General features: G+C 36.8%; 1 protein-coding gene across 2 annotated transcripts in view; it reads right to left on the bottom strand.

Annotated features, from left to right (window-relative positions):
• Window positions 1–4471, bottom strand: part of adat1 (adenosine deaminase tRNA specific 1) — a 196257-nt gene extending 191786 nt beyond the window's left edge. For both annotated transcript variants that reach the window (XM_077515462.1, XM_077515463.1), the window contains exon 1: window positions 4208–4471. In XM_077515462.1, the coding sequence (XP_077371588.1) occupies window positions 4208–4349 (142 nt within the window). In that variant the 5' untranslated portion in view covers window positions 4350–4471. The remainder of the gene's footprint in view (window positions 1–4207) is intronic.
• Between the last annotated feature and the right edge of the window lie 18114 nt (window positions 4472–22585).

Genomic DNA, 22585 nt, shown 5'->3' with positions numbered 1-22585 from the left:
GCAAACGATCGCGATTTTGGGTACCTAAACATTCACGAAAACTCACCGAACTTTGCGCACTCTTCGGGCCCGGCGAAAAATTTGATATTATGAAGTCGTCATAACAACGCGACTCTATAGCGCCCCCTAGCGTAGAAAAATAAAAACCAAGCCCGGCACGTTTGAGCTAGAGCAACGAAAATTGGCAGGCACGTGTCGCACCCCGAGACGCACAAAAAAGTCTATTGGGACCATGTAGCTAAAATGTACAGGAAATGAGCAATGAATTTTTTAATGTCCAATTTTGGCCTATTTCGGCACATTCACTGTGGTCATGCTTTTTCCCCCTTTGCAAACATTTTTCATCCAGTTGACTTCAAAATTGGCATTTATCATCTCAAGACCTGAGACAACAACTGGGCAAAAAACCTTGACTTTTTGAAATACTATATGATGGGGGCGGGGCATCAAATATTGCCTTGAAAATTTCATTTGTCCAGAAAGAGCAAATGCTTAATAACTCCCATGTTCAAGCTCCGAAAAATCTCAAACTTCTCAGACAACGTAATAGTCACGGCCTGAAAACATCTATATGATAAAATTCAGTTATACATATAGCGTCACCTAGTGGTAACAATAAATGTCATACTTTACGTTTTTAGCTACTTGGGGTGTTAAAAAAAATCGATTCGGCGATATATCGCGATACTACATCGCGCGATTCTCGAATCGATTAAAAAAAATCGATTTTTTTTAATTTTTTTATTTATTTTATTTATTTATTTATTTATTTATTTTTAAGAGCTCAGAATTGTTCATTCGGTAGTCTTACCGATTCAACGTCTTATCATCATTGCCTTTTTTATTTTTTATTTGTGTGTGTGTGTGTGTGTGTGTGTGTGAATCAATTTTTAAACTTCCATTTTTAATGGAAAAATATTCAACAAAACGTCTGACTTCGGGTTATGATTCACACCTTGAGCATGGAAGAATGTTATATGAACGGAACATTAAGCCTTAATATTTTATTTTAATGCTGTTCAAACATGAAACAGATTACAACCTCTATAAGACTGAAATTTCAGATAAAAAAATAATACATTTTCATATAAATCTTACACTCTACAAGCTTACTGATTGGTATTTTCTAAATTTGAATGGAAAAAAATCGCAACAATCGACTTATAAATTCGTATCGGGATTAATCGGTATCGAATCGAATCGTGACCTGTGAATCGTGATACGAATCGAATCGTCAGGTACTAGGCAATTCACACCCCTACTTAAGATGTTGATCATGCCCCACACCAATTATTGTAACTTTTCGCCAAAGGGCGTGGCCGCTACAGTTACGCAAAATCTGAAGATTTTTCGTGACAATAAAAGCTGCATTAACTTGACCGAGATGATCTTATCTTCTCAAAATTTCACACATTTGATGAGAGTCCAGCCCTAAAGACATCTACGAACTTATATTTCATCTAACTGATAGCGCCACCTAGTGCCATTTTTTTTTTCTTACGAATTTTCTTCTACGTTTTTGTCCAAACACGTTAACTGGACCTACCTCAGATTTGCTCAGATGAGGGTTTCGGCCTTCATGATGTCACAACACGAAGTTTGTGAGTTTTCGTGAATTGCTGTGGGCGTGGCTAAGCGCTGTTCGCCAAGAAAACAACGCCGGTTTTGAGGGTCTAAACATGCACAGAAACTCATGAAACTTGGCACACACATCTGGCCTGGTAAAATGAGCAATATTTTAATGTTGATTGTGCTATTTTTACAAAAATGACTCAATAGCGCCCCCTAGAAAATTTTAATGAAGCAGCCCCGGTTGTACGTTTAAGCAAGATCTACGAAAAATTTTAGGTGTATGAGGGAGCCCAAGACCTACATAAAAGTCTCTTGGACCCATATGCTAAAATGAACAGGAAGTGAGCTACGAATTTTTGAATGTCCCATTTTTGATGATTTTTGCACATTTACAGGGGGCATACTTTTGCCCACTTCTTCTCCACGTTTCATCCGACTGAGTTAAGACTTGACCTGGACAATGTCAAGACCTGAGCCAACGACAGGGGTGAAAATCTTGACTTTTCGAAATACTATATGATGAGGGCGTGGCATCAAAATTTGTGTTTCGCAATGAAAAAGGATATGCTTGATAACTCCCCGGTACATGCTCCAAAAAATCCCAAACTTGACATGTATGTTTATCGTCAAGGCCTGAAGTTATCTCTATGACAACATTCAGTTATATATGCAGCGCCACCTAGCCCTTGAGGCATAAAAAAAAAAATACCCCACATACGGTATTTTGTACAAAAAATGTAAACTCATTCTAAGTGTGTCATTTATGAATATTCTTTTAGTTTCCACCACTCAAAATGTTCACTGGCATCAGACTTATCCAAACATATATATATTTTTATTTATTTTTGATAGCCTCTGTGGACATTAAAAGCAATATCGTGAATGAAGGATATGCTTAATAACTCCACGGTACATGCTCCAAAAAAAATCCCACACTTGACATGTATGCTTATAATCAAGGCCTGAAGGTATCTCTATGACAACATTCAGTTATAAATACAGCGCGATCTAGCCCTTGAGGCATATTATATCAAAAATTAAAAAAAACACATACGGTATTTTGTACAAAAAATGTAAACTCATTCTAAGTGTGATAACTAAGTCATTTATGAATATTCTTTTAGTTTCCATCACTCAAATTGTTCACTGGCTTCAGACCGATCCAAACATATGTACGTTTCCATTTTGTTTTATTCATTTTTGATTGCCCCTTTGGACAATAAAAGTAACATTGTGCAATGAGTACAACGAGCGATGATTTCTATACACACTTTTACAAAAAATACCAATCAGGGCAACTCAAACATCAATTTCGGTCTTGAGTAGATTTATCGTGATTATCGTGGACTTATTTCCTGACCAATATATCGATAATCGCAGTATCGTCACATCGCGAGATAATCGTTATCGTGAGCCTCGTATCAAGTATCGTATCGTATCGTGAGGTACCCAGAGGTTCCCACCCCTAGTGTGTTATTATTATGGCACAGTGACAGGTAGATGCTTGTACTACACTTATTCAAAAACAATTTTGGGGCTTTACTAATGTGTGTTTTTTTCTTATTCTTATTTTAAGGTGCAATGTGAATTCAGTCTGCGGTGGACCCATGCCTAATGTGCAGAATAACGTTTTTAAGTGGAAAAAAAATGCTGACTTGCTACAGCCTTCCTAGTTTGAAATCTTTTGAGGTGTAGGTTGTGTAGTTTTTGTCACTTGATGTTTTTGTACTTTTAGCAAACTGTAATGTAATCTGTACATAAAATATGTTTCATAGTCCTGCATCGGTTTTCATTTTGAATTAAACAATAAAGCTAATTTTTTCGAGTCTTATCAAATGGTTCTTTCAAAATTAAGCAATGGTGTTCCAACTGGCAAATTCTCTCACAGCATGCAACATTTGGTCAATTAAATCTAGACAATTTTCTGTCATGTAGACAACTATCATACATAATGGGTATCGCTGGAGCCAATATTTTGTTGTTTGATTATAATGTTGCCTTTACGCTAATTAGAAATGACAATTGTGTCACCTAGTGGCCAGTTTGTGTGCAAGTTAGCACCCATAATGTGCAGTGCACTCAGCCTCATGAACGAGCCTCAGTTTGGTGAGGAAACTGTCAACCGCGCCTGCGTGCTAGTTTTTGTATTATTTATTGACAACAGTTTGTTTTGATATATAAAAATGTTTTCATATGATGACCCTGTGCACAGCAACAACGTGCTGTGGGAGCCCATTTCAGCCATCAGAACAGCATACCGACGTTAGAATCAGCCGTTAGAACGGCACGCTCGTGTAAGAACTAACTACGCTTCTTTGGTAGCTCTATTTAATATGCATCGGTGTTTAGCCCAATTGCAGTGCATTATCATCATTTACGGGATCATCGTAACGTAGGAATGCTATTCTGACTACGTATGCTAGCCCGATAGAGGCAGCTGTCTTATCAGCATACGGCTATGCTGATCCGACAGAACACCGGAGCGGAACCCCGTAGGGGCGGCTTCCCCTTAGTCGCTGTCGAATATCCAACATAAAACTAACTTCACCTCGGTATATCACCGACCAAGCGACCAACGTGCACGCACATCTCAAGCACACGTGCACGCACATCTCAAGCACACGTGCACACAAACCTCTATCCGATCTAGCACATCGGGTGATTTTCACCACAGCGGCTAGCGAGGTCCATTCTCTGCCTGGCTCCGGCTTTCCTCTCCGTGGCAGCTCGTTGAAACGTTCATAACACAATATGGCAATTTCATCAGCGTTCACCATGGCTTGTGAGGCGAGTTTCACATAAATTTCAATATGGTTAGACCTTTATGAACATCCGTTTAAAAAGGGATTTATTCTCCAACTTTCGCTTCATCATTTGCACATGCGCAGCCACAAGACAATACGCAACTACTTCCGGGCCAAGTTCAGAATTTCACAATAAAAGAGGACAAAGTTTCACATGAGAGAGACAGTTAATGAATGTTTTTTTTTTTTGTTTTGTTTTTTTTATTGAAACTTTTCTTTTAGCATTCACAACATAATAATAATTATCAACTCGAATTTTTATCTTGTTTACATCCACAATATGGTGTATATGCCACGGAAGAGGCGGGACGTGATTTTGCATATCAGTTTGTTTCCGGTCCAGGTTGCGAACGCGCAACCGAGCGGCACCAAGTCAGAAGCACAAGAGCAAAAGTGCTACGCCTTTATGAATACTATTAAATGTCATATTCCGAAAATTGATGAGGACTTTAAACAAATTTGTGATAATGATATAACGAGGGCAGAACTTGACCAGGCGGTTAAACGATTATCTCTTAACAAATCCCCTGGTCCAGATGGACTTACAGGAAATTTCTACCGTCATTTTTGGGATGACATAAAGGAATTGTTATATGAGGTTGTTGCAGATATTTTTAAAACATGCAAGCTTCCTCCTACAATGTGTCAAGGAGTTATTATTTCCATCCCGAAAGCAGATAAAGACAAAAGGATGATTGAAAACAGAAGACCAATTACTCTTAAAAATACAGATTATAAACTTCTTACTTATATTTTTAAAATACGTCTTCAATCTGAGATCACAAATGCTGTGGCAGAAACTCAATCTGGTTTCTTAAAGGGGAGATCAATCCATAACAATGTTAGACTGATAATGGATATTATTGAATACAGAGAGCTGATACAGGATGATGGTTTTATATATATTTTTTAGATTTTTATAAAGCCTTTGATTCTGTGGAACACCAGTTAATTTTCTTAACGTTGGAGTACCTTGGATTTGGAGTTAAATTTACCAATTTGATTCGAGGTCTTTATCAGAATATTACTAGCTCTGTCTTATTGTCAAATGGAACCACTCCAAGATTTGATGTCTCGGTATTCCCCAAGGCTGCCCAATTTCACCTTGTCTTTTCATATTAGTTAGTGAGATGTTAGCAATTTACCTAAAAAATTGTCAAGACCTGAGGAAATTGAACGTTTTGGGCACAGAAATAATCGTAACTCAGTTAGCGGACGATACTACGCTTTTTTTGAAAGATGACAGTCAAATTCCAATAGCTATTGATACAATCAAACTGTTTTCTGATGCGTCTGGGTTGACCTTAAATTTAAAGAAATGTGAACTTCTTGCAATCCACGACACTCATTTTAAAGAAATTTGCAATATTCCCATTAAGTCTGAAATTAAATATTTGGGTACGTACATATCCAAAAATCAACATTCTAATGTTACTGTAAACTTTGAAAACAAACTTAAAGAGTGCAAATCTAAATTAAATATTTGGCTTCAGAGGGATATCTCCATTTTGGGGCGCATTTACTTAACAAAAATGGAAAGTCTATCAAGACTAATATATCCAAGTTGTACCACAGCTGTTTCAAACAAAGTAATTAAGACAATTAATACCATACATTTTAATTTTATTTGGAGGAACAGGCCTCACTATCTCAGAAAAGGTCAAATGGTTAAAGAAATACAGGATGGGGGCCTGAAGGTTATAGACTTTGATTGTTTTAATAGAACGCTCAAAATTAATAGGCTAAAATCCTGGCTTAACAACCCTAACGCTATTTGGTACTGTGTCACAAACTTTATATTTAACAAAATAGGTGGGCTGAAAATTTTACTTCTGTGTGATTTTACAATAAATAAATTACCACTTATATTATCAGAGTTCCATAAACAGGTATTGTTGTATTGGAAACTCTTGTATGTACACAATTACTCACCACACTCAAGTATCATATGGAACAACAGGTATATACTATGTAGGAACAAGTCACTGTTTTATGAAGATTGGATGAATAAGAATAATAAAGAATAATATATGGTCTATTGTACATTTCATGAACACTGATGGTACTATGTTAAGCTATGAGCAATTTTGTGGTAGATATAGTTTTTATCCTCCTAGAATTGAATTTGAACGTGTGGTGAAAGCGCTGCCTAAGGAAATTGTTTTTCTGACAAAAAATATACTTGAGCATCAATGTGTCAACCCACAATTGGGTACCATTAATATTCAAGGGATTTCTCTCACTGACAGAAAATGCACAAACAAGTTAATTAGACAGTGTCTTAACTAGTAATCTTTTCCCTGGTAAAAGCAACAATAATAACATTGGAAGGAAATATGATAAATCAGACATTACAAAGCTAAGATCATTTTATTTGAAACTCCCAATTCCACCAAAAATGAAAGAGACACACTTTAAAATTTTGAATGCTGTTTATCCTGCGAAATATTTACTCAAAAAACGATTTAAAACAGATGATAATGCATGTGCTTTATGTGAGAACGGTGTCGAGACTATAGACCACATATTTTTTGAATGTGCCAAAACGCAAGTATTTTGGGACCGTGTGCAAGACTGGACTCGATGACATTTTGGAGATCGACTTATAACAAGAGACATTGTAACATTTGGAACTTTTCTTGGAGACAAAAACAAAGAACGGTGCTATAATTTAATTTTATGTTTTGACAAATTCTTTATTCACAAACGAAGACTTCTTAAATCGCCTCCCATCTTTGCTGTTTTTCTGATAGAATTTGAGTTATAGTTACAATCCCTTCATTGTATCAAGTCTGAGCGATGTGAAAACATTTATGTATTATTGTCGACTCTTGTATGACCCCTGGAAAGTGAATTTGTTTTTGTTTTGTTGAGCCTTGTATTCATTGTTTTGTATTTGAAAGTGTGAATAAAAAAATAAAATAAAAATAAAAATAAAAAAAGTATTTTTGACGCAGCCCACACGTCGCAAACCGATCCGGAAATAAACTTTTTTTTTTTTATTCATTCATTCAAAATTCCAAACAATTAAGGCACACTTTGTCACGAACTATACACTTCCCAGTTGAACAACAGTAAAAAAAATAAAAATAAAAAAATAAAAAATAAAAATAAAAAAAAATTGAGGAATTTAGTCCAAAAGAAGATACTGGTCCAGTAAAGAAAATAGTCTCTGGGCAGTTCTGTTAGTCATGAAATACAAGGATTTTTTGTACAATTTGAGATCATTCTTCCAACTATTGATGTGGGGCTTCACCTTGAGGTATCTGCATCTATGAATAAAATGTTTTGCAAGAGAAATTAAATTGTTAACCCAAAAGTCCAAATTCTTTTCCAGTAACAAAATTCCAACTTTAACTGACATCCAATTTGAAGGACACAGTGTAATGTTTTTGGATAATAACCAGCTTTGTACAGCGCACCAAAATTCTGAAATGTGTTTACAATCAAAGAAGATATTTATGTTTCGATGTCATTCTCACAAAATACACACAAGTTATTGTCCCAATTAAATCTTATATGCAAAAAGTGGTTAGGAGGATAAATATCATTTAATATTTTAAAATTAACTTCTTTAGCTTTATGGGGATATGATATGAAACGTTTCCTTATCCTTTTTGCATCAGCATCACTGTAATCCCGTAGAACATATTTTCTTTTAAGTAAGAACGGATAGTACCGTTCAGTTAATACCCTCCTAAAGATTGTATTAGGCAATTGTTTACTCCCAAAGAGAACTCCTTCCAAATATAGTGAACACATTTCAGATACATTAGAATGTATCACCAATTGCTGAGTCATTGCTTTAGATTGGGCTGGAATGGCTTTAATAACTATTAAATTCCCTAAATGAACGTTGAAGGTTGTATTTAACACAAAAGTCTGTATGATTTAAAAAATCACCGTGTTCATTCATAAGATGTGAAACAGCCCAAAGCCCTTTATCCACCCAGTGTCCCAAAAACAATGACTTCCGATTGGTGAGAATATAGTTGTTATTCCACAGGGGTGAATTGTGGGGTGTAAAATTGTGCTTATATATCAAATTCCAGAAACGAAGAACTTGTTGGTGATAATCAGACAGCTTCACAGGCAATTTACATACATCATAATCACAGCTCAAAAGAAAATCAATTCCACCCAATTTTAGAAAAATCGCATTAGGAATGGTAAACCAAAAAGAATCTTAATGGAAAATAAATGAATTGAGCCATTTCAATTTTAAAGCACCATTCATAGCTGTAAAGTCGATTGCATTCAACCCTCCCTCTTCAATACGTTTGACCACATCAGCTCTTCTTATATATTGGCATTTCTTTTTCCAAATAAATTGGAAGTTTATAGTATTGATGAGTTTAGCCATTTTCTCAGAAATTTTGAGAGAAAAGGCGGGATAAATAATTCTTGAGAGACTTTCCATTTTACAAAGCAAGACCCGACCAAATATAGAAATGTCCCTCTGTAGCCAAGAATTTAGAATGGATTTACATTTATCTACATTTTTTCACACACTTTCTTTTTCCCTTAATTCTCTGTCTTTGGTAACAACAATGTCTAAGTAAGGGACTTTAGTTTTAACGGTAATGTTACATATTGAGGGTGCTGGTTGGTCATGAAGGGCAAACAATTCACATTTATCAATATTTAGTTTCAGGCCTGATGCTCTGGAGAATTGATTAATCAAAGATAAAACTTCAGGAATTTGCCTTTCATACTTTAAGAATAGTGTTGTGTCATCCGCAAATTGACTAATTAAAATCTATCTCTCCAAAATGTTTATTCCTTCAATTCCACTATTTTTTATCCTAATCGCTAGAAGTTCTGCCACTAGAATGAATAACAAAGGCGAGCTGTTACAACCCTGTCTAATACCCCTATTGACTTGAAATCTTTGGCAGGTACCATGTTCCAAAGCCACAGAACTATTAATGTCCTTGCATAACATACCAATCAGATTAATAAATTCCTGACCAAAACCAAAATAGTTGAGAGTATTCAATATGAAGGGGTGTTCGACTGAATCGAACGCCTTATAAAAGTCAAGGAAGAGAATGAATCCCTCCCTCGACAATATATGACTATAATCAACCAGATCTAACACCAAACGTATGTTGTTATGACTAGAACGTCCACTCAAAAAACCAGATTGTGTTTCATCAATAAGATTTGACAAACCTTGTTTCAATGTAGCTGCTAAACATCCATATAGTAATTTATAATCGGTATTGAGAAGTGTGATTGGTCTTAAATTGTCCAATAATCTTTTATCTTTGTTGTGTTTAGGAATTAGTGTTATCAGTCCTTGCTTCATACTTGGCATCAGTTCTTGTTTCTCGATACATTCTTGTATAGCCTTAAACAATAAACATCGGACATCACTCCAGAAGAAATGGTAGAAATTGGCTGTGAGCCCATCGGAACCAGGACTTTTGTTGATGGACAATCTCAAACTGACCGCATCAAGTTCTTCCAATTTTAAATCTGAATCACACATATCTTTAAATGTAACATCAATGCTTGGCTGGAGATTTGCAATTTGGTCAAAAAAGTTGGTTACATCAGAAGATGAGTGAACAGATGAATTGAGATTACTATAAAATGCAAAAACCTCCTTCTCAATACTTTGCTTAGCTTTACATTCTTTTCCATCAATTAACAAGCTCGTTATAGCCTTATATTCTTGGCGTCTTTTTTTCCATCCTGCTGAAGTAGGTTGAGTTTTTTCCCCCCTCTTCCATCCATTTTGCTCTCGATCTTACAAAAGCACCCTGCGCTCTCTTCAAAAAGATATCATTAAGTTTGGACTGCAGAAGCAATAATTTTTCCTTATCATCATTAGTCATATCCGTTTTACTACAACACTGACTAATCTCACAAAACAAATTTCTCTCTTCCCTGCTTTTTTCCCTGTTCAATTTTTTGCTTGTATTAATAGAAAATTCTCTGACTTTGTATTTAACATATTCCCTGACTTTGTATTTAACATATTCCCACTTATTGCAAAAGCTAGTTATGCTAATGTCATTTTCAATTTCCGTTATAATTTCTCTTATTTTGGAACAATATTCTTCATTTTTTAATAGAGTAGAGTTAAATTTCCAATAACTTTTGTTTACCTTTTCCCTGTAAATTGAGTTCAATCTCAATTGAACAACACAGTGATCAGTCAAAGGAGCCTTTGAAATTGATACTTCAGAAATAAATTCTTCAAGCGCTCCTGCAGCAAGCCAGTCGTCAATTCTTGATCTCGCAGTACCATTTGGTTTGTACCAAGAGAATTGTTTCTTCCCAGGATTTTGATTCCTCCAAATATCAATCATTCTATTATCTCTGATAAAGCATTCCACAAGTGGATTAAAATGATGACTATCAAATCTGGAGGGCCATCGATCATACCATTCATCAGGAACCATATTCCAGTCACCTCCCATTAAAATCAAGTCTGTCGAATGAAGAGCTTAAAGCTCAATCACCTCTGCAGTAACACTTTCTAACATTTGTTTGTTTCGAGAAGCAGAGTTATAGCCATAAATATTGACTAAAATTAGAAAATGACTGTCTACCATCAAAACTGCAAATTAGCCAATGACCTTCTTCATCTTTCCTGTAAGTGATTACGACCCCTGGAAATCTGTGAAAACAAATAGCAACACCAGCTGTCCTGTTGGTTCCATGACTAAACAAAGTTTGATCTCCCCACATATTAGTCCAAAAGTTAACATCTGTGTCAGAAGAATGTGTTTCTTGTAATAACAGAAATATAAATAAAAATGAAGCTTTCCTTTTAACAAGATCTTTAAGTCCCCTCACATTTAACGAAGCACAAGAAATGGTGCAATTGAACATTCACAAAATATAAACTAAATAAAATAATTAAAAAAAACAAATAGAAATACAATAAAACAAACAAGAAAAAAAGTACTCAGAAGAATTAACCTTTTCTTACTGTAGTAAACAAACGTCCCATACTAACAATTTTCACTCTTCTTGCATATTGGTACGCCACCTGCCAGTCCGTCATCAACCAATTTTACGTCCCTAGATGTATCCATGTGGACCACGGTAGTAGGCTCGTTTCCCTTCACGTCGGGCCTGCTCGATCTGTGGCCATAACTTCTTCCTTGTGTAACCCACCTAAAAGGGGTTAACAAATCCTCTTTATTCATTTCCAATCATTATTTGCACTTACTGTATTGTATTTTATTTTTGAGTCGTATGCAATTTTATTTTGAAAACCGGACGTTTATTTTTATTTGATTTGATTTGATTTGATTTATTTGTTCATTTTTCCTTTCGGACAGCATTGTGACAATCAAACATTTCCTCATACAATTATAACATATAATAACCGAAAAGAAAAAGGGCTGGCAGGAAGAAGCATAAAGCTTATAAATTCCCGCCCCCATACTATACTAGGACGCATAAAATCAAGCAGTAGTAGTTAGAAATCAGCAGAGATGATAAAATTTCACTCAGTTCATCAAGTCCATGAAGTTAGTTATCCAGTTGATTACATTCGGAGACTATTGATTCAGGCAAATGGATTATTGAGAGTTCAATCAGTTCATCTTCACCAGTGATTTGATCGCGTGTAGTTCATGACAGAAGATTCGTTCCAATAGGTTGTTGATCACTTGTTGATTAATACCATGTGGATTATCACAGTCCAGCAGCTTTAGATAACTGGGCATAGTGAAAACCATGTGTCCGACCCCTCCTTCACTCAGATCCGTCTTCATCACGATTTTGGTTCATCGTAATCTCCAGTCCGACTTTTTTCTCCAGTTCAAGCAACCTTGCGGTCATATCTCTCCTCATTCTGTTCATGGCAAGGTTGAGTGCTGCAAGGTCGTTTTTCACCAGAGGAGTGTCATCACAGGCCTTAGTTCGGCCGGCTTGCACGCCAGTGATGGCTCTCAGGGTGGCCGCAGCCATTTCCTCTGCGTTCTTCTGGTGATCAGACATTTTTCGTAGCGTACGAAACAGCCAGTGGAATCCAATCCCAAGCAGCATCAGCATAACCACCAGCACAGCAAGCAGGTACAAATCCTCCATGTCCTCCAAATCCAGACTGGTCAGACACAATGGTCTCCACTTAGCCCAGGAATCTTCAGCATATCCAGACATGTGAGTTCCACTTGGACATGAACGCTGAGTAGGACCAGGTCTCATCGTTGAAAAGATTTTGTCAAACGCACTTAGAGACCAGCTAATTAAATCCATACTGGTTTGTTGAAAGTTTTTGGAGCAGAGTGTCCTTTTCTCAGCACTCAGCACAGATGCTGTTTTCAAATGATTCAAGATTAAATGTCCTTGCACTTCAACAACATAGTCAGACGTGTTTACATTTCAGTGTTGAAGCTCCCTCCTTGTTGATAACACAAAAGTTATTGCTCTCCCACATACAATTTAAACAAAAGACAGGTTAAACATTTTCTTCACTATAACTAGTTAATACAAATTCTTTATATTTTTTCTTAAATCCAGCTAGTGTCAGTGTTCCAGTTAGTCCCCAATCTAGTGAATTCCATAATTTTACACCAGTACAGGAGATCGAAAATGACTTCAGTGGAACACATCTCTGTACAAACACAAGTTTCTCTCTCAAATCATATTTTGATTCCTTGGCCTGGAAGCATATCTGCAAGTTGTAAGGGAGACAGTGTCTGGCCGCCTTATACATTATCTGAATAGTTCTGTAGTTTATTAAATCATATAATTTCAATAGTTTAGCTTCAATAAACAATTTGTGTGTGTGTGCATTATATGGAGCACTATGGATAATTCTTACTGCTCTTTTCTGGAATACCATCAACGGCTGCAATCGACTTTTGTAAGTGTTTCCCCAAATTTCAACACAGTAAGTCAAATAAGGCAGGATCAATGCATTATAGATTATTTGGAGTGCCTTTTGACTCAATATTTTTTGGGTTCTGTAGAGGATGGACATACTTCTTGCCAGTTTTTTTTTTTTAACTGTGTTATCTGAGGAATCCATATAAGCATCTCGTCAATAATTATTCCCAACACATGTGTGTTGGCTTACCCGTTCAATATTAACATTAGAAATTTGTATGCTGATATTTTCTTTAGTTCCTTTTTTACCAAATAACATAAACTTAGTCTTGTTGAGATTAATAGACAATTTATTGGCATTAAGCCATTGTTGTAGTTTATATAATTCCTCATTTATTATTTGCACTAGCTTCTGTATATCCTCACCTGTACAGAAAATGTTTGTATCATCAGCAAAGAGTACCATCTTTAACACAGTAGAGACTTTACATATGTCGTTTATATACAGTATAAACAATTTAGGGCCCAAAACCGAGCCCTGAGGTACACCACATAAAACTTCCATTTTATTTAGTACTCCCTCCTAATGTCACATACTGATATCTATTGGTTAGATAGCTTCGTAACCAATCTAATACAGTGCCCCTGATCCCCATTCTCTCTAATTTATTAAATAATAATTTGTGATTTACAGTGTCAAACGCTTTTTTTAGATCAAGAAATATTCCAATAGTATATAATTTTCGGTCAATAGCATCTGTGATTATTTCCATGGATTCAGTCAGGGCTTGGGCCGTAGAATGTTCTTTTCTAAAACCATATTGACTATCATCTAACAATTTATGTTTGGTTATAAATTTATCAAGTCTATTATTGAAAAGTTTTTCTAATATTTTTGACAACTGTGGCAAAATTGAGATAGGTCTATAGTTACCATAATCATGAACATCACCATTTTGTAAAGAAACCGGAAGTAGTACTCATTAAATATTCACTGAAGCTTAAAGACCAAATGTGAAGTAAGGTTGGCCAACCATGTTTTTGAGTAATACCAATGGCTAAACCATTGTCAGCATATTTTCGTTGTTTTTTTTAATGCAACCCTTTCAGGTTCTTAGTTTAACCCATAGCAACGCCCTTGACAACGAAAATGCTTTTCTTCGACAATCTTCGGAAATTTTCGGAAATGACATCACACCGGGAAGTTGCGAGAGAAGTTGGCTATTGAACTGCATTGTTGCATTACTACTCGGTAAGATGACTCGGCGATGTGTGGCGATGTATTGTTCTCAAGCTAAAGAAAAGTTGTACAAGTGGCCAAAAGATAACAGGGCACGTAAATGGACAACTTTCGTTCGCACGAAGCGAATGAATTTCACGCCATCACCGAGGAGTGTTCTCTGTTACAAACACTTCGAAGATGCCTGCTTCCTCAACCAGTCTGCTTATGATAAAGGATTTGCAAAAAAGTAAGTGATTACAATTATTTTGAAAAAACATGGAATTTTTGGATAGATCACTGATGACTTTGACAAAGCACATCTGGTATTCAAAGAGGGAAGGGTCAACCGCACCCTCCTTGGTATGCATTCACAAATGATAGGTGGATGCTAATACGTGAACGATTAAATTAATACACATGTGCAATGGAAATGTATTAAATTTCCACTGCATCTGTTCAACCAAAAATGGCATTTCGAAGAATCAAAAAAAAAAAAAAATGTAATGTGCTTCTTCAAGCGTGATTTGTCCATGACTAGTAGAACATATGGATGAATTGTGGAACTTTGAGATATAAAGCTATTTCATCACAATTTGACAATTTCTTAATAAGGCAATTTTTGTTCAATTCCAGAATCATTCTCGCTGCTATGCATTATAATGAAAATGCTGGGAGACCACAGAAAGTGACGAAGGAAGGAATACACTCCTACTGCATCGTTTATCCCAAATATAAGAGAAAGATATTGGTGGATGCAACTTATGGTAAGTTATGAAACAAAAACAATTCCAGGCAGATGCATTACTTCGTGTAACCCATATGTCGCCCAAATATTTATCATCCCAATTTGTTTTTTCTTTTTTTGCAGACTATGTGAATGACTGCCTTTCAGAGGTGATGAAACTGATTGACATTCCAAATAAGTACAGAACCGGTGATGTGGTAGTCGACCCACAATTTCTTACAGCAGCAGTGAACAGACCGGACAAATCAAATGTTATTGCTGAGCACCATACGAGATTCCTCAGGAAATAAAGAATCACATTCCTTGTATTAAGTTGTCCTCATTTGTTTATTTTTATTATGATGTAACTAGTCCAAATCACAGTTCTGGAACATTTCTCTGTGAAACACGAAACCCTTTGAATACAGCTGACTCCTCTTCTCCTGGTGGTGGAAAATGTGCCCTGATACAAGACACTGCACATACTGGAAGGACAACACGGTTGTCCAGACCAAGAAACTTCCAGCACCAGCGCACAAATTGTCTGTAGGTAATATGTCTATACTTGGCATCCTGTGGCCCATCAAATGCCTTGCCTTTGTACTGCTGCTTGTAGGTCATCCATGCCACCTGTAATCCATATGGGTCCAGGCACACAACATTGAATCCAGGATGATCAGTGATACAGTCCAGTACCTGATTGAAGTGTTCCTCTCCTTGTAGACGTACAGTCAATACTTTTTGAATTTCATGGCAGCAAACACATTCTACAGCTGTAGGCATTTGCTGGCAATTACCACAAGTACACCTGAAATTAAAAAAAATAAAATAAAAAATTAGTAAAATACTGAGCGATTACACCATGAACAGAAATGTTATTGAACAAGTGTATTGCTATACCAATCAGTCAATAATTCTGTTGTTTATGAAAACATTTGTTTCAAAATATACAAGTACGTGGACTGAATCATGTACAAAAGTAAGAAATAGTCATTGATAAATCTCTCAAGTACAAGTAAAAAAAAAAAAATTGCTGAAAAGAATACTCAAGTACTGAGTAACTGCTTGAACATAAAGTCTGATTTATTTTTCTTTTAAAAATGTCAGACAAAAATATAAAATTATGTGCAAATGCTGGCATCTTCAAAAAAAAAAAAAAATACCACTGCCTACTATATCTTACCAATCTTGTAATCTCAACGAGTCTTGTCTCCATTCCATGTCAGGTCGTCTGGGCGCATTATCAGCATCCTGATTAGCATCTGGCTCGTACATGTAAGGTCCAACGTATAAATTGCCAACCTCCTCCTCTTCCTCCAACTCTTCAAAAACTTGGTTCTCCTCATTTTCACTCAAACTATCGCTGATATCGCTGTCTGAATCGACGTTTGAGTGGCTTTGTATAGCGTCTGCATGGAGCGCTGCCATCGCTGTTCCCGGTGTGACGTGTCACTTCCGGGTTTGTCGCCCGCCAGGCTCAAACTTCGGAAAAGCGATTATTTCGTCAAATATATAACATATAAATTATTTTTTCATACTTTATTTGTTGGACAGTGTTTCAATGCTTCTATTGTGACCCTATATGGTATTTTGTGAAATTACTTCACATTTGGTCTTTAACTTCGCAAATGCAAACGAGCACTGGCTTCTGAATTCTTCTGTGTGCTTCGGATGTAAACCAAGAAAAACGGTATGGAAACTTAGCTAATTTCTTTGGTATCTATCATTGAATTGTCCGCGATTGTAAACCCGTCTAAATGTGATTTTAGAAGTTCGGGAATTCAGAAGGAGACCTTTTACTGCCACGCTTTTTGGGTGGAAAACCTCTTCCTTGGTAAGCTAGCTCTAGAAAGTTCTCCGTGATTGTGTGCGTGTGTTGAAAACACAACGAAGTGAATGGAGCGAAATTTAGTGGTTTTCTAAATATATTTTTGTACTTTTATTTTGTTTCTGGAGGATGTATTTTATTTTTACGACCAAAAAGGGAAATTTATTGTTCACAAAAATAATTATTTGTGAGATTTTGATAGTGAAGTACTCACTTTTGTGTCCTCATTGTGATTTGAGGTTAATGCTACTCACAATAGAAGGAAGTAATTTTATTGTATTAATTTAATTAAAATGGCTAAAAGAATACTCCACATTGAAAATGTGAGTTGTGTATTACCTTAAATGTACTTTGGGAATTTGAGAGCTCATAATTGAAATGTGGTTACATCATTTAAATTTATTGTAATTACAAAATGTTAAAATGCTATATTTTGACATTATTGAATTATTAATGGGAAATATTGTCGCTTTCCTGCAACCATGTTATTTTATTTTCCTTATTGAAAAGAATTTTATGTTGTACAACACGTAGAAACCTTAGATCCTGAACTATAAGCCGGTTCTTTATACAGGTCAGGATTTTTGTGATGCCAGAAAGATTGGTGAAGCTCCATTCTTCCGACAAGTGACATCAGTGATCCGTTTGATGGCGAGCTACCCACGACGAACAAGGAACTATTGTCACACCTCTTAACCAGCGGTTTGCGGTAGGATCGTGATAATCTTATTGACTGACAACAAGATCACCTTTGGAGACATTCTATCTTCTTCTTCTTCTTTCGGCTTTTCCCTTCAGGGGTCGCCACAGCGAATCAGTTGCCTCCATCTAACTCTGTCCTCTGCATCCTCTGCTCTCACACCAACTACCTTCATGTCCTCTTTAACAACATCCATAAACCTCCTCTTTGGTCTTCCTCTCGATCTTCTGCCTGGCATTTGAAAACTCAGCATCCTTCTTCCAATATAGTCACTATCTCTCCTCTGGACATGTCCAAACCATCTAAGTCTCTGACTTTATCTCCAAAGCTTCGAACATGTGCTGTCCCTCTGATGTACTCATTCCTGATCCTATCCAACCTGGTCACTCCCAAAGAGAATCTCAGCATCTTCATCTCTGCCACCATCCTACCACCTCTGCCTCCTGTCTTTTCCTCAGTGGCACTGTCTCCAGACCAAACAACATGGTCTCACCACAGTTTTATAATCCTTTCCTTTCATTTTAGCTGAAACTCTTCTATCACACATCACACCTGACACTTTTCTCCACCCGTTCCAGCCTGCCTGCACACGCTTATTCACTTCTTTTCCACACTCTCCATTGCTCTGGACTGTAGACCCTAAATACTTAAACTCCTCCACCTTCTTGGTCTCTTCTCCCTGTAACCTCACTCTTCCACTTGGGTCCCTCTCATTCATACACAGATACTCCGTCTTGCTACGGCTAACCTTCATTCCCCTCCTTTCCAGGGCAAACCTCCACGCCTCTAGCTTCTCCTCCACCTGTTCCCTGCTCTCACTACAGATCACTATGTCATCTGCAAACTACATAGTCCATCGGGATTCCTGTCTAACCTCATCTGTCATCCTGTCCATTACCATTGCGAACAAGAAGGGGCTCAGAGTTGATCCCTGATGTAGTCCCACCTCCACCTTGAACTCCTCCGTCACACCTACAGCACACCTCACCACTGTCTTACAGTCCTCATACATTTCCTGCACCACTTGAACATACTTCTCCGCCACTCCAGACTTCCTCATACAAAACCACAGTTCCTCTCTGGGCACCCTGTCATAAGCTTTCTCCAGGTCAACAAAGACACAATGCAGCTCCTTCTGACCTTCTCTGTACTTCTCAATCAACATCCTCAAAGCAGATACTGCATCGGTCGTACTCTGTTTTTTCTTTTTTTTTTTTTTTCTTTTTTTTTTGGGCATGAAACCATACTGCTGCTCACAAATGTTCATATCTGCCCTCAGTCTAGCTTCCACTACTCTTTCCCATAGTTTCATTGTGTGGCTCATCAGCTTTATTCCTCTGTAGTTGCCACAATTCTGTACGTCTCCTTTGTTCTTAAAAATGGGCACCAGCACACTCCTCCTCCATTCCTCAGGCATTTTCTCACTATCTAAGATCCTGTTGAACAACCCAGTCAAAAATTCTACTGCTACCTCTCCTAGACACTTCCATACCTCCACAGGTATATCATCAGGACCGAGTGCCTTTCCACTCTTCATCCTCTTCAATGCCCTTCTCACTTCATCCTTACTAATCTTTGCTACTTCCTGGTCCACAACAGTCACCCCTTCTACTCTTCGTTCGCTCTCATTTTCCTCATTCATCAACTCTTCAAAGTACTCTTTCCATCTTCCCATCACACCGCTGGCATCTGTTAACACTCTTCCATCCCTATCCTTTATTACCCTAACCTGCTGCACGTCCTTCCCATCGCTATCTCTTTGCCTTGCCAACCTGTATAGATCAGTCTCTCCCTCCTTACTGTCCAACCTAGCATACAAGTCATCGTAAGCCCCTTGTTTGGCCTTTGCCACTTCTACTTTCACCCTACGCTGTATTTCTCTGTACTCCTTTCTACTTTCTTCAGTCCTCTCAGTGTCCCACTTCTTCTTAGCTAACCTCTTTCTCTGGATCCACTGCTGCACCTCCTCATTCCACCACCAAGTCTCCTTATCTCCTTTCCTTCCAGATGACACACCAAGGACTGTCCTACCTGTCTGCCTGATCACATTTGCTGTAGTTGTCCAGTCATCTGGGAGAACATCCTCACCACCCAGAGCCTTTCTCAACTCCTTCCTGAAAGTCATACAACACTCTTAGGCCGTGGGGTGAACCCCAAAAAAGTACCTAGAAAATGAGTTTCGCTCCACTGTCTGGGCACTACTTGTTCAATGCATTTTTTGATAGATAATACCCTTCTGAACTTTGGGTTAAAAGTTCACCCAATGTTTTCCTGCCCCAATTTTGTCACAAGCCAGAAATGCATATATAGGTAAATAACAAAAAAAGAAAATCTTGTGCTGCAGTTTTTGGTTGTAAAACGTCTTACATCAAATTTGGCAACAGAAAATCATTCCCAGATGTTATAAATACATGTACCTAACATCAGAAACAAGTATTGGTGGTTTGGTGCAATCATGTGAATTTAGATAATTAAATATATTAAATTTGTGCCAAAAAAACAAAAAACGCTTCAACTAGAAGTGAAACCAGCACACGGATGTTACATTTAGCTATGTTTATGTTTCATATATGAAAACAATTCACAACCTATTACGTAATGAAAGGTACACAAGAAGCAGCATACATTGGCCAAAAATACTACCATGCACCACAAACCTGGAACAAGGCAAAATGGACTCGATGCATTCAGAGCCCAGATTATTATAACATATAGAATATTTATTAAAGTATCAGATTGTTTCATCACAGCATGTCATTTATACCCCCCGCCTCCCACCCAAAAAACATTAATAAAAAAAATAAAATAAATAAAATAAAAATCTAATGTGCATTCACAATAAAACCTTTGGAACTTCATTGGAACAGCTCTCTTTTTTTTGGCAGACCAATTTAACAAAGGTCTGTGTTGTGGAAAAATGGAATACAGACATTTTTATTTTTGCTTGAAAAGTGTTAAAATGGAGAGTTAACATCTTGATAATGAAACAAACAAAATGACAGATTTTACATAGATTTTACAGCCCTGCACTGTAAAGTGTCCTCGTATGCCCTGTGATTTTCCAACCAGCTATGTGTTAGTGTCACTTTCTTGGCTTACGTCAGTAGACTCAGTAGTTGATGTATCTGATGAGTGAGGTACCCTGTCTAAAAGTTTGTCAGTTGTTGATAATGTCTCTACAAAAACCATTTCAGAGTTGTTGCGGGAAAGGGGTGTGAAAAACCAGCTGGGGGAAATCACACCTCAATCTTCGTTTCAGTATATCCTGCCTGAAATAGAAAATTAAAGGGAAAGATGAGCACAAGATACACATATTCACATCACACTAGGGCTGCTCTATTATGGAAAAAAAATAATCATCACAATTATTTTGGTAAAAATTGAAATCAAGGTTATTCAAAACAATTATATTTTGTTCAAATCAAGAAAATATTTAAACATTTGAAAATAAGACAATTACAATCATGAAACTATAATTATGTAAGTTGCTTTTGGATCCAACAAAAATTATAATATATTATTATTATTATTATTGTTGTTATTATTGTTATTATTATTATGACGTTAGCAAAAATTTGAAGTTGGGGTGCAGTGTGTGCAGTAAGCTAGTTTTGACATGGGTGTGTGGTAAAATAACTCGTGTGGGCGTGCCACAACTCAAAATTAGTATTATTAGTGCTGCAGCTATTGAATATTTTGGTATTTGGATATCCTACTGAAAATTCTAGTGAATAATCGTATATTTGGATAGAAATAAAAATATACCTATAGGCCTATATACTTTCTTGGTCAAAGAACAATTATAAATACAGAAGACAAAAAAAACACATTTGCATGTAATAATTAACAACCAACTGGTTTTCATTTTTAGAGAATCAATTTTATTTATTTATTTATTAATTTATTTTTAACTTAAATTGAGCTTGTCAGCAACTATTTTTCTCTGAAACAGTGAGATTTTAGACAAATCTCTCACCATAGATTTCAGACAATGTGTTTCAATGTGAAGATTTATACGTTACCTGTAGTCTGAAGCATCAAGATCCCCGTGTTTCTTAACACTGTTCACAAACCTCTTAGCTTATCCATTCTCATCACACCTTTGTCAACTATAATCCTTTGACGGATTGTTCACAAAAAGAGTTTGTAGCTCTCAGCATAGGGTTGTCTGAAACACACACACACTCAACATTTGCAGAGTCATGCTTTCTAATTAATGCTGACTCGAAATGTAAACATAATACAAGTGACATATTGCTGACCAATGCTTTACTTTTGAAATGTGAAATTTTAGCAAAGTGACAATGAAATAGTGCAATGTAACAACTCACATTTGTTCGTCCCTGGTTGCTGTTTCTGTTGCTGTTGACTTGACCTTGTGTAATCTCTGAAACAAAACTGCACCTCCATTGTGACACAGTCTTTTGTCTTGAATATGCAGAAGAATGGAACAGTCTTTCTTCATCTCAGCTGCCTGCAGCAACCCGCCTTTAGACAAAAAAGAATTACATTATAAGTGTTATTGTCACATCACCTCTTTACAGTATATGCACATCACAGATTTAAGTAAAGTAAAGTGTTTGTTGAGGTTTATGAGAGAGAGTTTGGGGAAAAGGGAGTGTGAAGCTGTGACTATTATGACTCTGATGGGCACAGGTAACTCGAGTTTGGTAACAACTGTTGGATTCACTCGATAAATCATTCAGCAGCTCGCGTTTTTACTAAACTATAGCCTTAAAACTTAACCTAGCAACAAATTCTTTTCAGCCCTATACTAAATATCGGTCACATTAATAACAGAAATGGGCACGCGTGTGTGTAGCACATACCTGCTGACAATGTTTCTACTTTGGCGAGATGATCCCTCTTCCGTGTGCCTTCCGATCCAAGACGAGTATACTTTGAAATGTATTTTTACAAATGATGCAGATGGCTGGAA

This window comes from Festucalex cinctus, chromosome 3 (assembly GCF_051991245.1).
Source record: "Festucalex cinctus isolate MCC-2025b chromosome 3, RoL_Fcin_1.0, whole genome shotgun sequence".
Classification (NCBI taxonomy): Eukaryota; Metazoa; Chordata; class Actinopteri; order Syngnathiformes; family Syngnathidae; genus Festucalex; species Festucalex cinctus.
Note: the sequence above shows the minus strand (reverse complement) of the source record. Positions and strands in the feature narration are given on the sequence as shown.